This window comes from Anabrus simplex, chromosome 2 (assembly GCF_040414725.1).
Source record: "Anabrus simplex isolate iqAnaSimp1 chromosome 2, ASM4041472v1, whole genome shotgun sequence".
In the NCBI taxonomy this organism is placed as follows: domain Eukaryota; kingdom Metazoa; phylum Arthropoda; class Insecta; order Orthoptera; family Tettigoniidae; genus Anabrus; species Anabrus simplex.
In genome coordinates this window covers 429,297,430-429,321,868 of record NC_090266.1, presented here as the reverse complement: position 1 = coordinate 429,321,868, position 24,439 = coordinate 429,297,430, and the positions used below count along the sequence as shown (strand labels likewise).

Sequence of the window (24,439 nt, the reverse complement as noted above, 5' to 3'; positions counted from 1 at the left end):
TGTGAAGAGCGAGAATGCCTTGACAATATGCACACAATATTGCACCTTAGATGACAGAACCCTACCAGCCAAAGTTCTAAGCTAAAATTATTTCACATAGGAGGTTTTGTCCCGGCAGCGACGATATGGTAAAGAGGGGCTGCCGAGCCGAGGCGGCAAAAGCATGCTCGGTTTTCCCGGAAGGATTTGGGTTCGATTCCCCGTCAGGAAGTCGTAAAATTTTAGTTACGAGGTATCAACTTCCGGAGGTGCATATGGCCCTGAGGTTCACACAGCCTACACCAAAATTGAGTACCAGGTTAATTCCTGGTGGCAAAGGCGGCCTGGCGTCGAACTATCCACTCTACCCCAAGAAGTGCCGAGGTTACGGATGGTGGAAGCCTTTATCTTCCACCCCTCCAGGGGCCTTCGGCAGCTTTGAATATGGCTTTTCGGGTTTCCCTACTTTTACACCAAGTAAATGCTGGGGGGCTGTACCTTAATTAAGGCCACGGACACTACCTTCCTAATCCTAGACCTTTCCCATCCTCATTTCGCCGAAGACATTCGATGTGTTAGTGCGACATTAAATCACTGACAATAAATTAAATAAATCAATATTTGTTTACAGTTCCTTCAATTTCTGTACCTTTCAAAAAATGCCGGATTAACGTACTGTAGCCAACGACATGGAATTGTCTCACTTAAACAACCTTCAAATGTCTTCACTCCCAGCCGAGATGGGATCGTCTTCTCCATCTTGGAAGCTATCAACTAAGCATCAAGATTGCTCCACCTCATGAACAAGCTACAGTATCATCATGGCGAGTATAATGCTTGTCTTCTAAGTGCACCAATGTTGCCGTTCATGAGTTCTTAGATGGCTGAAGAGACCAATTCTAGAAAAATAAGCCCTATCGTAATGCTGGCACATCAAATCTGCCAAAACTCATTGTTGCTGTAGGAACTGGTGGTCATAGGCAACTGCTAGCGGTAGTAAATTCGTGTCCTCGTCCTGAGGTGGTGCAGCTCTGTTGAGGCGCACCCGCAATGGAGGTGACCTGCATGTACCATTTCAACCACATACCAGTCCTCCTGCCATTCTTAAATTTCTGGGAGTATCGGGAATCGAACCCGGACCCCCGAGGACGGCAGATAATAACACTAACCGTTACGCTATGGAGGCGAACACTAGCGATAGTAATAAGTTGGTACTCTTAGAAGGCTTATATTAATCTTAGCAAACATTGCTTCTATCTGTTAAATCGTCATCTCTGAGGCTCATTAAAGAGATAACACAATCTTGGAATTTTAAGCCATGGCCCTTACAATTTACAGTTTGCAGGGGAATTCGAACAACTGAGACGTGATATTCTATTTCTATTTGGTGGCGGAAGAACTCACTTGCATTAACTGGTATTCGTGGGATAGTTGGGAATCGTGGCGGGGAAAGCTACTATGTTAACACTTGAATCACGCTGCGGTACAGAAAGAGCTAGAATTGTTCTTGACATGATACTGGGAACAATAAATGGTATAGATACAAATTACCAGGCCTGCCATAAGAAATAAAAAAGAAAACATAACCGATATATGGATAAATCTAAAGTACTTTGAGAATGAGATGACATTCATGACATTTTCTACTGAACCGCACAGATTAAGAGAAGGATAATAGAGTAAGGAAAGATAACGTATCCCATCGTCGCCATAAGACCTATTTGTGTCGGTACGATATAAAGCAAACTGTAAAAATAGAAAATTAAAATGGGTGTATTAAGATGTGCTCTATCATTCTATCTCTCTTTATCGTCAAAGGCCGGGCTGAGTGGCTCAGACGGTTAAGGCGCTGGCCTTCTGACCCCAACTTGGCAGGTTCGATCCTGGCTCAGTCCGGTGGTATTTGAAAGTGCTCAAATACGTCAGCCTCGTGTCGGTAGATTTACTGGCACGTAAAACAACTCCTGCGGGACTAAATTCCGGCACCTTGGCGTCTACGAAAACCGTAAAATAGTAGTTAGTGGGACGTAAAACAAATAACATTATTATTATCGTCAAAGTTAGCTATATCGATCTCCTCTCACCAATTCGATTCAGTATATCTTCATTCTATCTACCTGTCTCACCTTCAGTCTTTATTCTCTTTCTTTCTGAAAACATATCACAGTTATATTACACAATGCCTAATCCCACGAATCATGCTGTCATCTATGTGGCTTATGATTTACGAATCTAGTTTTCAAATACTACGACCGAGTGTGTTATTTTTGCGATACAGATCCGCGAGATCAGACATGGTGAGATGATGAGTTCGAATTACCATTGTCGGCAGCCCTGAAGATGATTTGTCCGTTTTACATTACAGTACGCGAAACTTTTAGTGATACCTGGGCTCCCTAGTACTGAGTCTGTAGACCTCGGTTATCTTCGAGATTCGTATTGGCAACCTTTGAAGCAAACTATGAATCGATTATGCACCGCCGTGAGACATCTGGCGTACGCTTTACGTACTAGTACTGTTTATGCTTACACAGCAAAGCCAAACTATAGAATTCATGCTAGGAACAAGATTCGCATCGAGAAATGTTATATAATGTTATATAATGTGTGTGTGACACAGTTGTTGGCTTAAGATAGTAGAGTTTTAGAAAATTCATATCGATCGATCATACCATCGATTCAATTCAGATTTCATTTCCATTCAGTTGGCAGTATTACCGGAACCGGGAGAGCTCCCTCCTTACTCCTGAAGCCCGTAAAACCAGGTATCACTAAAAGTTTCGCGTACTGTAGGCGAATTCTGAAGCTTACTTTTCACTAATGTGACTGCGATTTGAATCACATCCAATGTATGTATGTATGTTTAGTCCTCAGCCCGAAAGCTGGTTGGATCCTCAACAGCTCCGCCATCAGCTGTCATAGATGGCTTAGGCATCACTGAAGAGGCGTACTAGGGAAATGAGGAGTGAGGTAGTTTCCCGTTGCTTTCCTCACCGAGCCAGAAGTTGCTATTACATATCAGTCTGCCAAGCCCACTGAAATGCATGCACCAACCGACCCTATGAACAATATTTTCACACCATTCATAGCAGGGACTGGCTGCAGAAGGAATGGCATTACTAGCATCACTCATACCTCAGTCACTTTCATTTTGTCAAAGCAAAGGATAAAGCTGAGACAGATCAATGAAAGTAACAAGATTGCTCTAGCCCATACCAGAAGACATATTGCACTGTAAACACTAGGTCCCGCCAGCAAAGGCAATCAATACATGTGAGAATTTGTAAAAGAAAATTTATATCTCAATTTATTGAATTTCACGTAAAACCGGAGGTCCTGTGGCTGTGGTCAATATCTCAACAATTTTGTCGAGGTTCTAGTTCGCTTGATGACCTCATGGAGCTGTCGTTTACGGTGGCAGCAGTTCATTGATAGGTTTCCAGCGACACTGTAATGGCTAGTACGGGCAAAGTGGCGGTCCCGAAATTTAGGGCAACACACTGAAAGCGCACTAGGCTCACCAAGGTTGATTTTTTGTTGAATTAGTGCAAACCCACCAATAATTACCAACGATACCCGCATAACACTTCAGGTACCGATAATCGATCTTTGAGAGGACTCCAACACGTATGTTTCAGGTCGTCCTAAACGCTGTCAGTTGGTCAGAAATTAGTTCGTTAATGATCGTGGTAACTAATAAAGGAAATAAAATTTATAATAATTCTTTAAATGTCAGGAGGAGTACGATAGAAATAATATCAGCCGATTAGAGTTTCTAAAAACCAGGCTGAGTGGCTCAGATGGTTAAGGCGCTACCTATCTGATCCCAAGTCAGCAGTTTTGATCCTGGCTCAGTCCGGTGGTATTTGAAGGTTTTCAAATACGCCGGTCCCGAGTCGGCAGATTTGATGGTACGTAAAATAACGGGCGAGTTGCCCGTGTGGTTAGGAGCGCGCAGCTGTGAGTTCGCATCCGGGGGATAGTGGGTTCGAACCCCACTGTCGGCAGCCCTGAAGATAGTTTTCCGTGGTTTCCCATTTTCACACCAGGCTGTACCTTCATTAAGGCCACGGCCGCTTCCTTCCCATTCCTAGGCCTTTCCTGTCCCATCGTTGCCATAAGATCTATATGTGTCGGTGCGACGTAAAGCAAATAGCAAAAAAACGTAAAATAACGCCTGCGGGACTAAATTCCAGCACCTCGGCGACTCCGAAAACGGTAAAAGTAGTTAGTGGGACGTAAAAACACTAGCATTATTATTAGAGTTTCTAAAGGACAGCCTACTAAATTTGTCCGTAAACTGGATCAACAGAAACAGACGTATGTTTTGCGCACATAATTTTCAACCACATCTACTCCTAACGTCATACTCACTTAAAATGATCTACCTGTTCTGGTTTTGTATTCCCAACATGACATTCATTTCTCATGGGTTTCTTTCCTACTAACATCACTTTAGTCTTGGAAATTCTAATTTTCGTATCGTACTCATTGCATGTATTTAAGAGTTCCAAGACTTTAGATTACAGGCTTTCACTACAATCTGCCATTAAGACCAAGTCATCCGTATAATTATACCAAACTGCTTACTACTTTTCCACCAAATTGAATTCCTCTTTGCCACTTAATACCTTTCACTAGATGATTCATGTAAATTATGAACAATAAAGGTGAATGATTACAGCCTTGTCTAAATCCGTCAAGTACCTTAAACTAAAATCTAATTCTACCGTCAATTCTCACCGCAGCACAATTCTCAACGAAAATGACTTTGTTTTTAGTCATCTACATTTAATCCCATGAGCCCTCAGCACGGCTAACATCTTTCACAATTAAGAAACTACTGTAACCTATGCTGACAAACGGATGAGGAGAAGTATCCGTGTTTTGGAGGCTATGGAGGAAAATCTCGGTACAAAAATTTCGGAAGCGAAAGTTCCAATCAAATAAGGAACATATAGCGGTGTTCCACTCATAGAAAATCATTAAATTCTAACCATCTCTCGTCAACAGTTAATAACAACTGTCATAAATAAGTTTAAAAGTATTTACTCGGAATGAGGAGATAAAGGCTAATTTAGGAATGAACTCGATGGATGAAGCTGTACGCATAAACCGGCTTCGGTGGTGGGATCATGTGAGGCGAATGGAGGAGGATAGGTTACCTAGGAAATAATCGACTTTGCTATGGAGTGTAAGAGAAGTAGAGGGAGACCAAGACGACGATGGTTAGACTCGATTTCTAACGATTTAAAGATAAGAGGTATAGAACTAAATGAGGCCACAACACTAGTTGCAAATCGAGGATTGTGGCGACGTTTAGTAAATTCACAGAGGCTTGCAGACTGAACTCTGACAGGCATAACAGTCTATACTGATAATCGGTATGTATGTATGTATGTATGTATGTATGTATGTATGTATGTATGTATTTTACCACAATTTCAAGCCATACGTACGAACCCTGTGGGTCATCTATGTCATTACATCAATAACCTTATGAATCACTTTCAGATTAACTAAAAGTGCTGAAACCCGTTCAGTGGCCTATTGATAAACCTGCAGGCTTTGGTAAACTGGAGAGTGAGAAATATTGCAGAAAGTTTAAATTAAGTATAGGCTTGCTCAAAATCAAATACAGCTACAGGGATTTCGTCGAAAACCATACAAGAATACCAAACAATTCAACACCTTCTTTTAACTGCAATTCCGCTGTATGTGAAAGCGGATTCAGTCTCATGAACCTCATTTTGTCTTTCTCTTCACATTATTACTGACTCTCTGCCGGTTTAATATACTAGAGTCACCCTTTTCATTATTGCAAATTGCGAACCGACAATACAGTTTAAAGAATTTAATTTCACGAAACACTTACATGTTCTCCTCGTACATTGTATCTATCAACGCCATCGACGAGACACTTAGGGAAACAAAATTTATAACCGTCTATCACCAACAGTTTCTTGCCCTTTTCACTTGTCATTATATCAAACTCCATCGCTCACACACAGTGCAATGACTACTTACAAGCCTGGTTGATGCGCGGTGCTGGAATGGAGTAGCGAAACGCCGCCAGCCGAAAGTTAGCGGAATCAACACGGATGTTATTGTTCGACGAAGTTTTCGAGAGCCGGAATGAAGTCTTCCACTATTCGACCACAGAGAGACGCAAAACGGCAGCAGCGCGGAGAGCCTCTACGAGACGCTGATTGATTGATTGATTGATTGATTGATTGATTGATTGATTGATTGATTAATTAATTAATTGATTGATTGATTGATTGATTTGATTGATTGATTGATTGATTGATTGATTGATTGATTGATTGATTGATTGATTGATTGATTGATTGATTGATTGATTGATTGATTGATTGATTGATTGATTGATTGATTGATTTTTCTTTCTTTCTGACTTCATTTATTTATCTTAGTTTTTGCATACTCAAGTACATAGATCTGATGACTAAATGCCCAAGTCCATTATAGACCAATAGTGTTAGTGACCTTTTATATCAGTACTCCAAGTGCTTGTTATGTTCGAGCTGGATATAAACATGTAAATCCACCCCCAATTCCTTTCTGGAACATCCCATTGAATCCACCCATCCTTTTTGGGCTCATGAGCACTTAAGATTCAGTGGCCTCAAATACCTTAAAGATTTATTGTATACTCTTGTTTCAGAACTTTGAACAACAATAACCTGACATCCTTGGGCAAGGACATTTTTGAAGACATGTTCCGGCTGCGCACGCTGCGCTTGTCGGACAACAACCTTATCTGTGATTGTCATCTGGCGTGGCTGGCACGGTGGCTGCGCAGGTACCCGCGACTTGCCCTCTACACTCGCTGCTTCTCGCCCAACCAGCTCAAGGGCCAAAACGTGGCCGATCTTCACGAACAAGAGTTCAAATGCTCAGGTGAGTCAACTTAACTATCAGCAGGTAATGGTCCGCATTTTAAAAAAAATAAAAAATGAACTACGATGTTACTTCCTTTAGCCCATGCATTTGCGCTGGATCATTCCATTGGCAGTAGGCAGAATCACACACCCAATGCGGTGCATTTTTTTTTACCTTTTTAGCCATTGCCTATACAATTTTTAAACTTCGTCATACCACTTAGCAGAGTTTGAATCCCAGTCAATGCTTATAAAACTTTCGAAATGAAGTCACGTCCGTGAAATTCAGGCTTCATGTAAAACTCTAGGTCCCGTGGCCTGTAATCACAATACCAAAAGTCCCAAAAAGTTCCAGGCGTGTTTCCTTGCTCTGGAATGTCATCCTAATCTAGTCATATGTAACCTAAATGAACGCTGGAAATGCTGACTACATATTGAACCCTTGAACTTACCGTTCCATCGTTGGTCGTCTGCTACGGCTACTTCGGTAGAGCAATACCGTCTCTCGGATCTCGGGGTCGTTACGAGTTTCTTTCTGTCACTTCATTGACCAATCGATAGGGTTCAGAGGAGAGCATAACTACTTCAAATGAGGAGCAAAAATGTGCTCACTAAAAATGTTATTCAATGTAATCACGATAATTAGTTTTACTAAATGGGCAATAAAAGTCAGTTAAATTTGTCACAATTAGTTATAACGCAGTCACAATGCATAACGTGGGTGGTAAAATTATCTTGAAATTGTTTATATTATTGTTTTCCAAAGAATGAAAACACAATGTAAATTTCGTGGACAGCAGAAACCAGAAAAAAAAAGAATAGAAAACCTGAAAATCGGGCAACATTGATCTAAACGATAACTTAGAGTTAACTCACACCATCCGTGAAAAATCTGACCTTCAACAAGTAGAATTCCAGATTTACACTTAATTAAGGTTATCCACCAGACGAGTATCCTAACGGATATCGGAACAAAACCCGAAAGGATCCTTAATCGAACCAAATCGACTACCAGTTGCCTTGGATAGGTTGCGAACTAATACCTGAAATCATGATGTTCAGTACAAGTTAACAGCAATTGTCACAATCAAAAATAAAATTCCACCGTGTATTGTCATCTCGTGACACCCTGAAGATACAGAGGAATCCCAATGCTGAAACATGCATCACCTCAAACAGATGTTCTGAAGGAACCAACAACACTTGATGCGATGGGATCTTATGTTACATCGTACTGAAGGAACTAAACTGCGAAATGCAGGAAAACATTAATTCATTATGCGTTCAGAAGAAATGCCGAACACTGAAGTTAAAGAAAAGTGATAAATCACTTGAAAATGTTCTTAAAAATGCTATTTGTTCGTGGCGTCGACCTCTAAAGATCTTTTGCCACTACTTGCACCATATGTCATGAACCTGCGTGTAATTGTGATTGCGGAAGTGTAGAGTGTTGAATGTGAGGAAAGGAAAACACAAACACCCAGTCCCCAGGCCAGGAATAATAATCATGTACAATTTAAAACCCCTGACCCGGCCGGGTGACAGACGGACGCGTTGCCCCCTACACCACAGGGCCGGACTGAAAATGTTCTTACTAAACCAACTTTCAGGTTACGAAAGTGTTACTAAAATATACTAACAGCTGACGAATCGAAACCGCATTCGTAGTGTAAATCCTACAAAATTTAACCAAGTGTCAACACATGGCGCTATCATAATACACTGCACACCCGAACAATAAATCTTAAAGTAAAGAAATAGAAACCAATAGGAACGAAATTTATCGAACTTGAACACGCGCGGCTAAGTAGTAGCGATCAGTCTCCATTAGCCAGGTTTCCACGTGGGACAACCCTTACATTCATGCCGCTACCGATGCAATGCTATTACGAGAGCACCTTCCGCCTAGTAAGGATTACGCCGAAACATGGCCTAAATAGTACCGTCTAATATCTTCCATACCGGGCGAGTTGGCCGTGCGCGTAGAGGCGTGCGGCTGTGAGCTTGCATCCGGGAGATAGTAGGTTCGAATCCCACTATCGGCAGCCCTGAAAATGGTTTTCCGTGGTTTCCCATTTTCGCACCAGGCAAATGCTGGGGCTGTACCTTAATTAAGGCCACGGCCGCTTCCTTCCAACTCCTAGGCCTTTCCTATCCCATCGTCGCCATAAGACCTATCTGTGTCGGCGCGACGTAAAGCCCCTAGCAAAAAAAAAAAAAAATATCTTCCACACTCGTATCCACTACTGCAGACACTAACATCGTTCATGTCGATTCGCAAAATGCCTAACCTATGACTTGGCTATATACAGACGGCGTCCTAATCGTGTCGTTGAGTCAACGTTACAGTGTCCACTCATCCTTAACGATAATTATAATACACGCGGCATCCTAAATCTATCGTTGAGCCAACGTTATGGTATCTACACGTCACACATACTGCCAGGCGAAATCGAAACTTTAACGCAATGTCCGGATATTTAAAGCTGATCTTCGTTGAAACTCTAACACATGAAGTAAAATTCGCTGCAGAAATGAACTCGAATCTGAAATTTTTTTGTATCTATATCCTACGATAAAGCGTGAAGTCAAAATTAAACAGCAGGTTCGATAAGTTTAATCTATTCTTCATTACAATTTAAACACATGCTGTGAATTCGCTAAATAATAATAAACTCAAATTTCGTTTGATATTACGTAATATCACTGAAAATAATCACTACCATCGCGATATTCACGGCATAACTCAAGAGTGAGGCTCCAATTACCCTGCCATCTCAACACTCCAAACATGTATCTCTTTTTTTGCTAGTGGCTTTACGTCGCTCCGACACAGATAGGTCTTATGGCGAACATGGGAAACAACGGAAAACCATCTTCAGGGCTGCCGACAGTGGGATTCGAACCCACTATCTCCCGGATGTAAGCTCACAGCCGCGCGCCCCTAACCGCAGAGCCAACTCGCCCGGTATTATTATTATGCCAATGAAAGAAGTGAGTGGTTGCATCGACAAGGCATTATCCCTTAGAATTATTATTATTATTATTATTATTATTATTATTATTATTATTATTATTATTATTATGCATAAGAAGTGAAATAGTCAGTTTATTTGGAAACTAATGGGTTTTTTCTTACATGCTCTTAATTTTTTTTGTGTATTACCCAGTATTCCAATTGTGTGTACCAGAACTTAGTGTACCAACTGAGGGTTAATTTTTCTGAAGCCCGTCAAATTAGAATTTTGTTCATATCCAAGTCAACATTTCTAGTCAAGTGGGTTGGGCAACTTCTTATTTTCCACTTGTTCGCAATCTGGACTCATTAATGTGTGTCTGAACTCTTCGCAATCAGGACGACACCGGCTTAGTCATCCCCTTTAAGGTCCGTTTCGTTGGCTGAATGGTCAGCGTATTGGCCTTCGGTTCAGAGGGTCCCGGGTACGATTCCCAGCTGGGTCGGGGATCTTAACCTTCATTGGTTAATTCCAGTGGCCCGGGGACTGGGTTTTTGTGCTGTCCCCAACATCCCTGCAACTCACACACCACACATAACACTATCCTCCACTACAATAACACGCAATTATCTACGCATGGCAGATGCCGCCCACCCTCATCGGACGGACTGTCTTACAAGGGCTGTACGCGGCTAGAAACAGCCACACGAAATTATTGTTATCCGCTTTAAGGTACTACTGAAGAGGCTCCGATAAGGCTGACGGTCGCTTGAGCACGTAATATTATTATTTTAACAATCTGCTTTACGTCGCACCGACACAGATAAGTCTTATGGCGACGATGGGAGAGGAAAAGGTTAGGAGTGGGAAGGAAGCGGCCATGGCCTCAATTAAGGTGCAGCCCCAGCATTTGCCTAGTTGAAAATGGGAAACCACGGGAAACCATCTTCAGGGCTGCCGACAGTGGGGTTCGAACCCACTATCTCCCGAATGCAAGCTGATAGCTACGGATACTTACTCCGTTCTCTACCTTCAGATGTCTGTGTATTTAGCCTAGTATTTATATTCGCATTGTATGGTTAAACTTCATTCTAAGAGCTCCTGTATGACGAACTGGATATAGCCTACACTGAATAACTGAATGTAGGCCTATGAATTTCAGAAGGAAGGTGCTGCTGTATTGTGGAAGGTTGTGTGAACATTTCATCAAATTATTCCAGTTTCGACATTTGTTCACCACTGTCAAGTGTTACTAGGAGCAATGGGCATTTAGTTCCAGTAGAGCCCCAGTAAATCGAGGTCATTGAGGCTGACGATACTTTGAATGACAAAAAACTCTTGAGTACGTGAAATAAAAACAAATCAAAGTGTAATGCATGAATAAATGTTTAAGGGATCCACAGAAAGGCTAAACAATAGAGTACACGCCTGCGTTTCATATGAACTATCTTTACTTAGTTTTAAAAGAACACGAATTTAATTTTTAGAGACATTGTTCACAACCCATTGTTTTTTAAATAGAGACTAATTTTTGCGCAACAATATCGTGAATCTTCAAAGGAGCATAGTGTCGGTTGGCGTAACGCAGTGCCACGACTGTCGCCTTGTTTATTTACTGGATGGTTGTAATTAAACTATCTCTATGTAAAGAACACGAAAATCCAAACATTGCCAAAGACATGCAGAAGAGAAATAATGCACAAGCATATCCAAGGAAGCACTTAGAGTGCGTTGCCATATCATGCAATACGACTGGTTGTAATCCGTCAGACTACAAAGTATGTTCGAGATGGTGTCCCTCTCTGTCCAGGACAGTCCGAAAGCGTAGGAGAGCATGCTGCACGGCTGCGCGAAGCATCTCCATGGGTTTGCCTGGTACGGTACCTCTCTTGATATGCTTCTTTTCAGATAGCCCATATTGAGTGAACATTCCCCTGTTAAATGTTGCCTTTCAGGTAAGATGAACCATGCAAATCTTGTAGCCCATAATCTGGGCATTATTCCTAACACATTTGGTACGCGGGATACGAATAGTTTCCTGTCTAGAATGGACTATGTAGGGAAAGTTTCATTGTAACCACCCGATATGTACATTGTAAACGAAAATCGTACTCGTGAGAAAATAATAAACGGGATTTTACTATATTTTGTAAAAGTGTAATTTTTTAAGGTCAGCTTAAATTGTATGGAACCTCGAAGTACCAGGGCTCGAATTAGCAGGGCACTGATCGGCTTAGACAAATCTATAGTTAGGGGAACCTTTTGATTGTGAGACCACTCTGAATAGCATCTTTGATTACACAAGTATCTAAATATTCATGGTAATTTATGAACATTCTTTAACAATGAAGCAGAAACGCTTGTGTTTTAAAATAGACATACATGATTGAAAGATCTCCGCTTATTACATTTAAAGAAAATTAATGTGACCTTCATGAAAAGTAAACTCTCATAAATACATTCACACAAACTAGGTAAAATTAACCATTAACTACGAAAATAGGATTTTAGCTGGCTGTCTTACGAGATTTATGTTACCTTCACACGCACTCCCTCCGTACTCGCATACTAACAGGCTAAAAAAAGGAATGATTTCATATTACGAATTTTAACGTTTCTCTAAACAATTCTTGGGGCGATGACCTTAGATGATAGGTCCCTTTAAACAACAACCATCATCGTCATTATCATCATCATCATCATCATCAAAATTCTTCTTAATCTCAGATTTCCAGGACAGTGAACAGTCAGGAAATTTAACCATTCGTCATAACAATTTTGATATTTACGGCATATTGTATTTTTCAAAGCCACTTAAGTGGCATCACTAAATCACTCCAAGCCCAGTTTTGAGACTTAGCCCAGAGTATAAGGCCGCACATATTTCCTACTGACATGCGAAGGTCTTAATTTAAGATCACGTCGTAAATCATCGGGATCAAAACTCGCAGTGCTTAGATCACTGCAGAAGCACACCCTCTATCCATACTTACTGCACATCTGTTTGCTACTAATGTATTCACTTTCATATTGTATTTGTACTGTATTTCATGTGTTGTATACAGTATTGTTTGCCATGCATTTAGCTGGCAAACCTCTGCCGAACCCTTAGATGCTCTTCTCTAAGCCCACGAACCTTTCGCGTAGTAGGGAGAGAGGTGATACTCCCACGTGGCGCGTCCCAGGTGGCGGATAGGGGGGTCCTAACCGGCTTGCCGGCGGACTTGAGGGAAATAAAATACCTCTCGCGGACCAAACACGCGGACGCACATGTAGAATACACCCGCGGTATCCTCTGGCTGTCGTAAGAGGCGACTACAAGGGGCGACAAAGGGATGATTGAATTAGAACCATGAAACTACTCTTGATTCGTACCATCATGCGGGGAACAACATGGGTTGCATGTACTTGCGAGTAGTATCACTAAATTGGTACGAAATAGGTTTGTGATTAGTTGCAGTAAAAAGCCTGGCCTGCTGGATTCCCAGTACCCGTGCGTTGTACCCATGTGAGCAACACCGCGGGTCTGGCCGTAGCCTGTGAGTTGTACCGCTATATGAGCGGCACCGTGGGTCAGCGTTGCCTGTGATTGGTACCCACTATGTGAGGAACACCACGCGAATACCGGCGCCCGTAACTAGTACACCTAGGTGAGGAACCTTACCGGCTTGCGTTGGCTATGAGTGGCGCCACTGTGTGAGAATCACCATAGGTCTGCGTTCCCTGTACGAATTGCAATACTTGTGAGTAGTACCATCTTGTGTGGACCACCGTGAGTCTTCGCTACATTTGATCAGTACCCCAAATGACAAATACCATGGTTCTACTTTACTCGCGACATGTACCATTCTGTGGGGCCTTAGACGTGAATTTAGCACCCCTTCAGACATCAAGCATCATTGTGCTTTATAAATGGTCCCTTGGACAGTAATACTCTTTTAATTAACTACCTTCTTTTTGAGTCTGATCCACTGTTTTTTTTGTATTTTTTTTGTAGGGTTCATGTCCATCCATTCATTCTTCATGACATTTTTTATTTTATTTTAGTCAGTGGATGAATTTGAATTTTTTGTTATTTCATTTCGTACCGTTAGGGGCCGATGACCTCGATGTTAGGCCCCTTTAAACAACAAGCATCATCATCATCATCATCTTCTTCTCTAAGCCTGGTGTACTCGGCTGCTGAATATGGTGCACCTGTTTGGCTAAACAGTCTAATATTGTAGGAAATGTAGATGCCCAGTTGAACAATATTATGTGGTTAATCTCAGGAGCCATTAGATCCACACCCACACACTGGCTCCCAGCAAATCTTCGTCGACAGGATGCTTTGGCTCATGAGCACAAGAAGATAAACAATATCCCCAATCTTCCAATATACAGGGATATCCCTACTACCGCTGGAAGTAGAAGACTCAAATCACGAAGACGCCATATAGCAACAGCCCAACAGTTGGAACAAGAGAGCTTCCATATTACAACAACGTGGATTCAAAAATGGAAAGAGGAAACAATCCCTCTTCTTCATAACTTCCTGGACACGAAGAGACGTCCCCGGATTCGAGTAACTCTAAACAGAGTGAGGGTGAACACGGAAGATGTGGCTACCTCCTACACAAATGGGAAAAGTGCAATCATCGGCAGGCGATTGAGCTGCGGTTCGACAAATTATCCAGCACATAGTGACAGAAAGCCCTGAACGTTTGTACCACGGAGACAAATTACTTTATGTTGGCTATTTCATCCACACTTCAGTGGAGTGATCAATTCACCTTTAAATTCTAATTGTTTTATTACCCTGTACTTTCCCCTGTACTTTCAACATTTTATAAAACATTTTTATAAAATAAAATAAATAAGAGCCATTCATAAGCCACAAGCTTGTAAATGTAAAAACAATACTAATTAAATTTTAAAAAATAGCAATGATGCGAGTTGATGAAAACAAGTTTCATGGGTTCGAACCCCACTGTCGGCAGCCCTGAAAATGGTTTTCCGTGATTTTCATTTTCACACCAGGTAAATGCCGGGACTGTACCTTAATGAAGGCCACGGTCGCTTCCTTTCTACTCCTAGCTCTTTCCTATACCATCGTCGCCATAAAAACTATCTGTGTCGGTGCGACGGAAAGCAAATAGATTCTGAAGCCAACCAATTTGTTCATTCCCCGATTTCATGTAGCTATATTTATGTACAAGTTATTGTTTCATCCCGGTAAGTAACACCAACATAACGTCGTTTCGCAAAACATTTTCAAAATAAAGAGAGTTGAGGTTTGATACACTTGAAGGTGTTACTACTCGTTTACATACGTGTAACCATTTCAGCGTATCATAATCAAACATATACATATTATTATTATTATTATTATTATTATTATTATTATTATTATTATTATTATTCAATTCAATTTTCCCTCCTTACGCAGGAACGCGCAGATGCGTATATTTTAAACAGCATATATCTGCAAAGTACCACAATATTGATATCATCAACGATGATGGTAGTGTTGAGAATATCTTCTCAGGATGATTTAAATCCATCGGGCCCTGCATTATTGTTATTATTTCTATCATCATCATCGGGGATTCCTATCTGAGGTGGTAAATGAGTGCTCGGTTCACCTGGAAGGACGTGGGTTAATTTCGCGTCACGAAGTCGAGAAATTAAGAAAAATGAGCCTTCCTCTATTGGAGGGGCATATCCCATTGGGGTTCATTCAGCCTTCACGAGAAATGAATAGGTCCTACCAGGTTAATTTCTGGGGTAAACATAACCACACTTTGCCAGTTCTTCTTCTTCCTCTTATTCTTCTTCTTCTTCCACTTTTCCCACACATGTGGATTTGGCCCTGTTTGGCGGTTGGATGCCCTTTCTGACGCCAACCTTATGTGGAGGGATGTATTCGCTGTTGCGTGTTTCTGTTGTGTTTGGTAGTGTGGTGTGTGTATTGAGACAAATGCAAAGACCCAGTCTCAGGTTCAGATGCGGTTAAAATCCCCTATCCGGCCGGGAATCTAATCCAGGTCCCTCTGAATTGAAGGCCATGACACTAACCATTCAGTCAAGGAGCCGAATAAAACAATTGTATTGGTTTTACGTTCCAATGACTACGTTCTACATTTTTCAGAGACGCCGAGTTTCTCGAAACCATCAACTTTGACTCAGAGAGTCAGCGCTTTACCATCTGAATCACTCAACCCTGCATTCGCATTATTCTTATTCGAAGCATCATCAGGAAGTCAATAAATTTAGAAAGGAAATATTCACTTCTGAGAGTCACCTCCCTTGGTTTGATTCATTCTACACCATAAATTAATACTTAATGAGTAGGGAATTGAATCCATGTCCTTCCAAGTGAATTCAGCGATCAGCTACTGCCTCGACTTGGCAGTCCCCGGCTTCCTTACTTACAAGTAGCTGTACCGTTCTTCTTCTTTTTCCACCGCTTTTCCCACACCTGTGGGGTTGCGGGTGCACACTGTGTCGCACATGTGGATTTGGCCCTGTTTTACGGCCGGATACCCTTCCTGACGCCAACCCTATATGGAGGGATTTAATCACTATTGCTTGTTTCTGTGGTGGTTGGTAGTGTAGTGTGTTGTGTGAATATGAAGAGGAAGGTGTTGGGACAAACACAAATACCCAGTCCCCGAGCCAGAATAATTAATCGGAAGCGATTAAAATCCCCGACCCGGCCGGGAATCGAACCCGGGACCCTCTGAACCGAAGGCCTCAACGCTGATCATTCAGCCAATGAGTCGAACAAGTAGCTGTACCAGTATCAGATATTGAAATGTGTATATATTTACATATATTGTCACACACGGGCACAGTTAATCTATGGTTCAGTCGGTCTACATATCCCCAGATTCTGGGTTCAAACCTGGCTCAAATAATTGGATTTGAAAATCACCATTCTACATTCCGTAGTGCACGATGTAAGTGATCTGTTGTCAGATTGACGTTTGCGCGACGGAATTAATTAAAACTCAGCCACAGTTTGCGCAACAGAGATCTAGTTTGCTTGGTGTTTTAAGGGGCCTAACATCGAAGGTCATCGGCCCCAGAGATCTAGTAGAATGCGAAACGACGACTTTAGCACGCAGGCACCCAAAATGGTGTTAGATTAAAATATCTGCACACGTTTGCTCAGACTATGTTATTATTATTATTATTATTATTATTATTATTATTATTATTATTATTATTATTATTATTATTATTATTATTATTATTATTATTATTATTATGTCCGGATACACGGATAAGATAAAATATCTCCCCCAAAACAATAACTTAAATTACCAAAATCACCTGATAGGGTACACCCTACAAAAAATATAAATGTTATAAAATATATTAAAGACTGAACCACCCATCAATAATCAATTAAAAAACATAAAGGGATTAAAAATATGATCATAAATATAAATTTTAACATTGTAATACTCTAAATGTTTGAAAAAAATCATTGCCATGAGTACGTATGAGCGTCTGGGAAGACGAAGAATACTGGTAAGTAAGGGTTTAATGAATTTTATGCCTTCAATGGCTATATGATGATTTCTTCTTAGTTCTTCTAATATGGCTGCCCCCCCTTCTTTAAACTTAAGATAAATAAGGATGTAATACATCTAAGATCAGGTCGAAACTGATTGCAATTTATCGCTTCTTATTTAAGGTAGGTTTGTGTCCTGTCCTTCGGTCCAAGGGTTCCCATGTTTAATTCCCGGCTGGTTCGGGGATTTTAAACTTCATCGGTTAATTCCGGTGGTTTGGGGACCGGGTGTGTGTGCCGTCTTCAGCATTAGAATTCATTACAGGTAGGGCCACATTCTCACGGATACGTAGGTCGCCTTTGAGGCGTCAACTCGAAAGACCTCTACCAGGCCTCTCTGGAGGCCACACGCCATTATAAATTATTATTATTATTATTATTATTATTATTATTATTATTATTATTATTATTATTATTATACTTCCTTCACACTAGTGTACGAAGTTGATTACCAAAGATACTCTAATTAATAATAAGAAACGACATTGAAGAGTAATTTTCCCATCTTATGAGAAGGTTGTTTCCAAGTGATTTTCCTGTACGTAAAAAAACAGCGTAGTTAGGAGTTAAATATCATCTTTCTACTTCGTCATGAGTAGCAAATTTCAAACAAGATAGGGAAGTAGCACAAGATATCCAGTTTATAATAGTCTTCTTACTTTAAGTAAAAACAAACATCTACTTTTCGCCATGTAATGGATGACAATATACTGTAGCATATACTGTATTATTGCTTTTTATCTGCGTTTCGCCATGTAGTGGATGACAATATTGCATGCATTGTATTATTGCTTTTTATCTGCTTGTCGCCATGTAGTGGATGACAATATAGCATACATTGTATTATTGCTTTTTATCTGCTTTTCGCCATTTAGTGGATGACAATATAGCATACATTGTATTATTGCTTTTTATCTGCTTTTCGCCATGTAGTGGATGACAATATAGCATACGTTGTATTATTGCTTTTTATCTGCTTTTCGCCATGTAGTGGATGACAATATAGCATACATTGTATTATTGCTTTTTATATGCTTTCCGCCGTGTAGTGGATGACAATATAGCATACATTGTATTGTTACTTTTTATCTGCTTTTCGCCATGTAGTGGATGACAATATAGCATACGTTGTATTATTGCTTTTTGTCTGCTTTTCGCCATGTAGTGGATGACAATATAGCATACATTGTATTATTGCTTTTTATCTGCTTTTCGCCATGTAGTGGATGACAATATAGCATACATTGTATTATTGCTTTTTATCTGCTTTTCGCCACGTAGTGGATGACAATATAGCATATACTGTATTATTGCTTTCTTTCCAGGCCTGGTGGAGCGACCTAGCGGTGAGTGTGTGAGTGAGCCGCAGTGCCCGCACCCATGCCGCTGTGCAGATGGCATTGTTGATTGCCAAGAGAAGGCCCTGACTAAAGTCCCCGACCACTTACCAGAGGCTACAACTGAACTGTGAGTTTTATTAAGTGAATAGATTTATAATACGGACCTATTGACAGTTAACAATTGGTTAAAAGCATTTCTTTTTTATGTCGACGTTTGAAGAGTGACAATGTGAAAACCGAACGAGCTGGCTAAGCGGTTTGGGTCATATAGCTGTGAACTTGCATTCGAGAGATAGTGACGATGAGATAGGCAGACTCTGCGAAGGAGACGACTGTGGCCTTAATTAAGGGATAAAATTGGGAATCGATGGAAAATCATCTTCAGGAGTGCCGACAATGGGATTCGAACCCACTATCTGCCGAATGCAAGCTCACAGCTGTACGACCCCAACGGCATGGCCAACTTGCTCGGTTGGCGGGGGTTTCAATGCCGGCCAGGTCAAATGGGATTTACTGTATGAAAAGACACGTTCTTCAGGTTCGGATTCCACGTGAGATGGGAAATCCCGTGGTTATAACCACAGTATGAATAGTGAATTCCTAAGTGACTGTGTTGTAGTTATACAATATTACACTACAGGCCCATGTATGTATGTATCTTCTGTAAATTTCTTATGAATTTCAATGCTTATGATCGCAGTTTCTGTGTTACAGCACTCGTAAGCGATTTTTAATTGGCATCCATGTTTGTTTCTTGTTTTTATGTATTTACTATTATTTTTCTTCTTTCTTTCCTAATCCGTTTACCTTCGAGGGTTGGTTCTTCCCTCGGACTCGGCGAGGAATCCCACCTCTACCGCCTCAAGGTCAATGTCCTGGAGCGTGAGACACTGGATCGGGGAGTAGAACTGGGAAGGAGAACCAGTACCACGCGTAGGCGGCCTCACCTGCTATGCTGAACAGGGGCCTTGTGGGGGGGGGGGGGAGATTGGAGGGGATAGACAAGGAAGAGGGAAGGAAGCGGCCGTGGCCTCAAGTAAGGTACCATACCGGCTTTTGCCTGGAGGAGAAGTGGGAAACCACGGAAAACAACTTCGAGGATGGCTGAGGTGGGAATAGACCCATCTCTACTCCGTTGAACCCCCGAGGCTGAGTGGACCCCGTTCCAGCCCTCCTATCACTTTTCAAATTTCGTGGCAGAGCCAGGAATCGAACCCGGGCCTCCGGGGATGGAAGTTAATCACACTAACACTCCACCGCAGAGGCGGTATTATTATTATTATTATTATTATTATTATTATTATTATTATTATTATTATTATTATTATTATTATTATTAATATTAGGCCTATTATTATTATTATTATTATTATTATTATTTCGATGTCATGAAGTGCTATGTTTTGATGTAATTTCTTTAATATATTGTTTTAATGTAATTGGCTGTTGTAGCATACGCCCTAATTTATGTTTTTTAAAATTTAATTTCATTGTTGTAGGCCTACTACTGCTGTAGGCAGATATTGCTGTTGGGTAATAATTCTTCTTCTTATCCTTCTACCACATTTTCCCACATCTGTGGGGTAAGGGGCGCGGACTGTATCGCACAAGTGGATATGGCCCTGTTCTACGTCCGGATCCCCTTCCTACGCCAACCCTATATGGAGGGATGTAATCACTATTGCGTGTTTCTGTGGTGGTTGGTAGTGTGGTATGTTGTCTGAATATGATGAGGAGAGTGTTGGGACTGACATATACACCCAGTCCCCGAGCCAGAAGAATTAATCGGAAGCGATTAAAATCCCCGACGAGGCCGGGAATCAAACCTGGGACCCTCTGAATCGAAGGCCTCAACGCTGACCACTCAGCCAATGAGTCGAACTGTTGGGTGATAATTCCTATATTATATTATTATTATTATTATTATTATTATTATTATTATTATTATTATTATTATTATTATTATTATTATTATTATTATTATTATTATAGAACCGGGCGAGTTGGCCGTGCGGTTAGGGGCGCGTGGCTGTGAGCTTGCATCCGGGAGATAGTGGGTTCGAATCCCACTTTTGGCAGGCCTGAAGGTGTTTTCCCATGTTCACACTAGTCAAATGCTGGGGCTGTACCTTAATTAAGGCCACGGACGCTTCCTTCCAACTCCTAGGCCTTTCCTATCCCATCGTCGCCGTAAGACCTACGTGTGTCCGGGCGACGTAGTCACTAGAAAAAAAATAGAAAGTTACGTATAACTGCAAGCTTGTTGTTGTTGGTCTCCTTACTCTTTATAAAACTCTCCGTAATATTTCAGCCACATTCCCTAATGTCTTTTCTTTGTTTGGGTAGAAATCTTATGTTGTCAGAGGAGATGAAGTACCTGTGATTCCATCTCGCGTGACTCTCCAAGTAAAAGAAGATTTATGATAGAATGGTTCAATAAATGTGCAGTAAACTGATATTGTATAGGTTATGAGCCAGTTAAGTGTATAGAAATTTAGTGTTAGGAAGTTTTAACGAAAGCACCTAGGACGAAGTTTCATGAACAAAGAAAAGCAAAACGCATGTTAAACATCGCATACACTTCCAAGAGCGCGTTCATATTTTAAGAATGTTCACGCATGTATTTGTAATAATGCATGATATTGTTTCTTGTGTGGTCATTAATTCGCTGTGAAATGGTAGGGCTGTAGTATGGAATAACACTCTGAATATAGTACTTGTTCAATCGCTAAGTCTCAAACTGTATTGAAATTACTCATAATATTTCTTATAGTAGTGGTCGAACCGTTCATCACGAATAGGATCGTCAATAATTACCGTCCTTTAAAATCAAGTCCACACGATCGTTTCTCCATGGTACTCTCTCTTTCGTATAGAAAATCTCTCTCAAATTCTTTGTATCCTCTTTTGTTACCCAGCATCGTTTTAAGGTTTAATGTGTACTCATAAAATATTAAGCACCTTCTATGACTTTTGGTTTCATAAATGGTGTGTATTAATTTGTTTATATTGGTTGTCTGCTACAGGAGACTGGAGCAGAATGCTATCACAGAAATCCCGCCCAAGGCGTTTGCACCCTACAAGAGGATGAGTCGTATGTAAGTATAAGTTTTAATTTATCCACATATTGGTAGATTAATTTAATAATTCTATTACTGTCAAGTTGACAGTGAATTTCCAGACGAGTTGTATGAATACAGTTTAATCAATTTAGGAGGGATGCCTGAGGAAAAACGAGTAGTAGTAGTAGTAGTAGATCCAAACTTCAGACAGAAACAGTGGCAGAGTAACGACTATATCATTCAGAGGTCCTAGGCTCTAATTCCAACGCTACCAGGCGATCCCGAATGAGATTCTTATAAATCTGAGAAAACGATACATTATACGTAGTTCAGAGTGTCCTCAAACCTACTTCCACATCATTGTCGTTTACGTTTGTCTAACAGAGATTTTTTCCTAATTTAGCATACTGCGGTAGTACATGCATTTTTGATCTAGCTGATGCTTTTACCTGAGTGATGATGATAATAATAATAATAATAATAATAATAATAATAATAATAATAATAATATCCGGCTCCTTGGGTAAATGATTAGCGTGCTGGCCCTTGGTCCAGAGGGCTCAGGGTTCGATTCCCGACCGGGTCGGGGATTTTAAAATTAACTGGTTAATTCCGATGGTTTGGGGTGTGTGTGTGTATGTGTGTGTGTGTGCTGTGTTCGTAATTTAGTATTCATTTAGGTAGAGCTTCATCCTTATAGAACGCGCAGGTCGCCAGTACTGCCTCAGCTAGAAACACCTGCACCAGGCCTCTTCGGAGACCACATGCAATCTATACAGGGTGAATCGAAATTCGCGCACTCGGGCGTCGCAGCGCGACTCCTCACATGCCAACAATAAAAAAATGTCTCTCACAAAAGTTCGTCCTGCGAGTATATCTGGGAGAAAAAGGTCGTTTAAGAGTGGCAATCTGGCAACACTGTAAGCACATGTAGGGTAACTACCTCTGTCAGCATGTAATAGACCTGCTGTGCAGTTGGTGCAGGGGATAGAGTTTTGGGTTAGCATGCAGGAGGTCGAGGGTTCGATCCTGGGTTGAGGTGGTTTTTTATTTGCTAATTTCCATCGGACATTACATACTGTAACACAGTAAGACACCGTTTCTTAGGTCACATGTATCCTACATTTACAAAATTTAGTAACGCTGAACACGTTGTAACGCATCTAGTAGATGAAATGAAATGTCGTATGGCTTTTAGTGCCGGGATATCCCAGGACGGGTTCGGCTCGCTAGGTGCAGGTCTTTCTATTTGACACCCGTAGGTGACCTGCGCGTCGTGATGAGGATGAAATGATGATGAAGACAGCACACACATCCAGCCCCCGTGCCATTGGAATTAACCAATTGAGGTTAAATTCCCCGACCCAGCCGGGAATCGAACCCGGGACCCTCTGAACCGAAGGCCAGTACGCTGACCGTTCATCCAACGAGTCGGACATCTAGTAGATGAAATGGTGCGTATAAATTCACGCCCACGACGTGGAAAGGGCGTCTTTCAAAGCTGACAAATGAAAACGAATGTTCGTCCATTTCTAGAGAACCCGCTGCAATCGCTGTTGACAATTAAGATGCCAGATACCATACTACCTGGACTGCATTTACAAAGTTTAAAAAAAACATACGCCTCAACCCAGAATCGACCCCTCGAACTCCTGTATGTTAACCCAAAACTCTATCCATTGCTCCAACTGTACAGCACCAGTAATCGGTGCTGACAGAGGTGGTGCTGACATGTGGTTACAGTGTTGCCAGATTGCCGTAATTCAACCACTTTTTTCTCCCGGATATACTCGCAGGACGAACTTTTGTGAGAGACATTTTTTTATTGCTGGCATGTGAGGAGTCGCGCTCCGACGCTCGAGTGCGCGAATTTCGCTTCACTCTGTATATTAAGAGTTTGCTAAAAACAGCTTTGGCAAATCCGTCCGTCCGTTCTACAGGACCGATTTGCTTCAGTTTTGTTTTATTCTCTCCGGAATTACCTGCCAGTGAATCATGAGACACTGATAGGTCTCTTAAGTTCAGCAAACTTTTGAGTAATCATCAGATGTTTACTTCAATAATTGCAGGTGAATATATTCTGTACTTAGCGGGTTACTAAGCGACTAACACTTTCATTAATATTCTGATACATGTGAGTTTCATGTCATTGCATGCAGCCGGGGTTGATTACTACGTGTGAAGCTAGATAGTATACACTTCCTGTTAGGTACCCTCTGACCTTCCCTAGCTTCTGAATATACTCAAGAGATGACAGAACGTTCCTGATATGCTGCTGAAAGGAAACAGTCTGCGTACGTATAGAAGGGAAGGTATCAAGTCGACTAGCCTTCTTTTAATTTCGTGTGGCTATTTCTAGCCGAGTGCAGTCCTTGTAAGGCAGACCCTCCGACGAGGGTGGGCGGCATCTGCCATTTGTAAGTAACTGCGTGTTATTGTGGTGGAGGATAGTGTTATGTGTGGTGTGTGAGTTGCAGGGATGTTGGGGACAGCACAAACACCCAGCCCCCGTGCCATTGGAATTAACCAATTGAGGTTAAAATCCCCGACCCGGCCGGGAATCGAACCCGGGACCCTCTGAACTGAAGGTCAGTACGCTGACCGTTCAGCCAACGAGTCGGACGACTAGCCTTCTGTA

At 41.3% G+C, this 24,439-nt stretch overlaps 1 protein-coding gene across 1 annotated transcript in view; it reads left to right on the top strand.

Annotated features, from left to right (window-relative positions):
* Positions 1–24,439, top strand: part of sli (slit guidance ligand) — a 1,279,943-nt gene that overhangs the window by 803,120 nt on the left and 452,384 nt on the right. Inside the window, exons 6-8 of the mRNA XM_067140837.2 lie at positions 6,665–6,900; positions 18,725–18,866; positions 21,766–21,837. Coding sequence (XP_066996938.1) covers positions 6,665–6,900; positions 18,725–18,866; positions 21,766–21,837 — 450 coding nt within the window. The remainder of the gene's footprint in view (positions 1–6,664; positions 6,901–18,724; positions 18,867–21,765; positions 21,838–24,439) is intronic.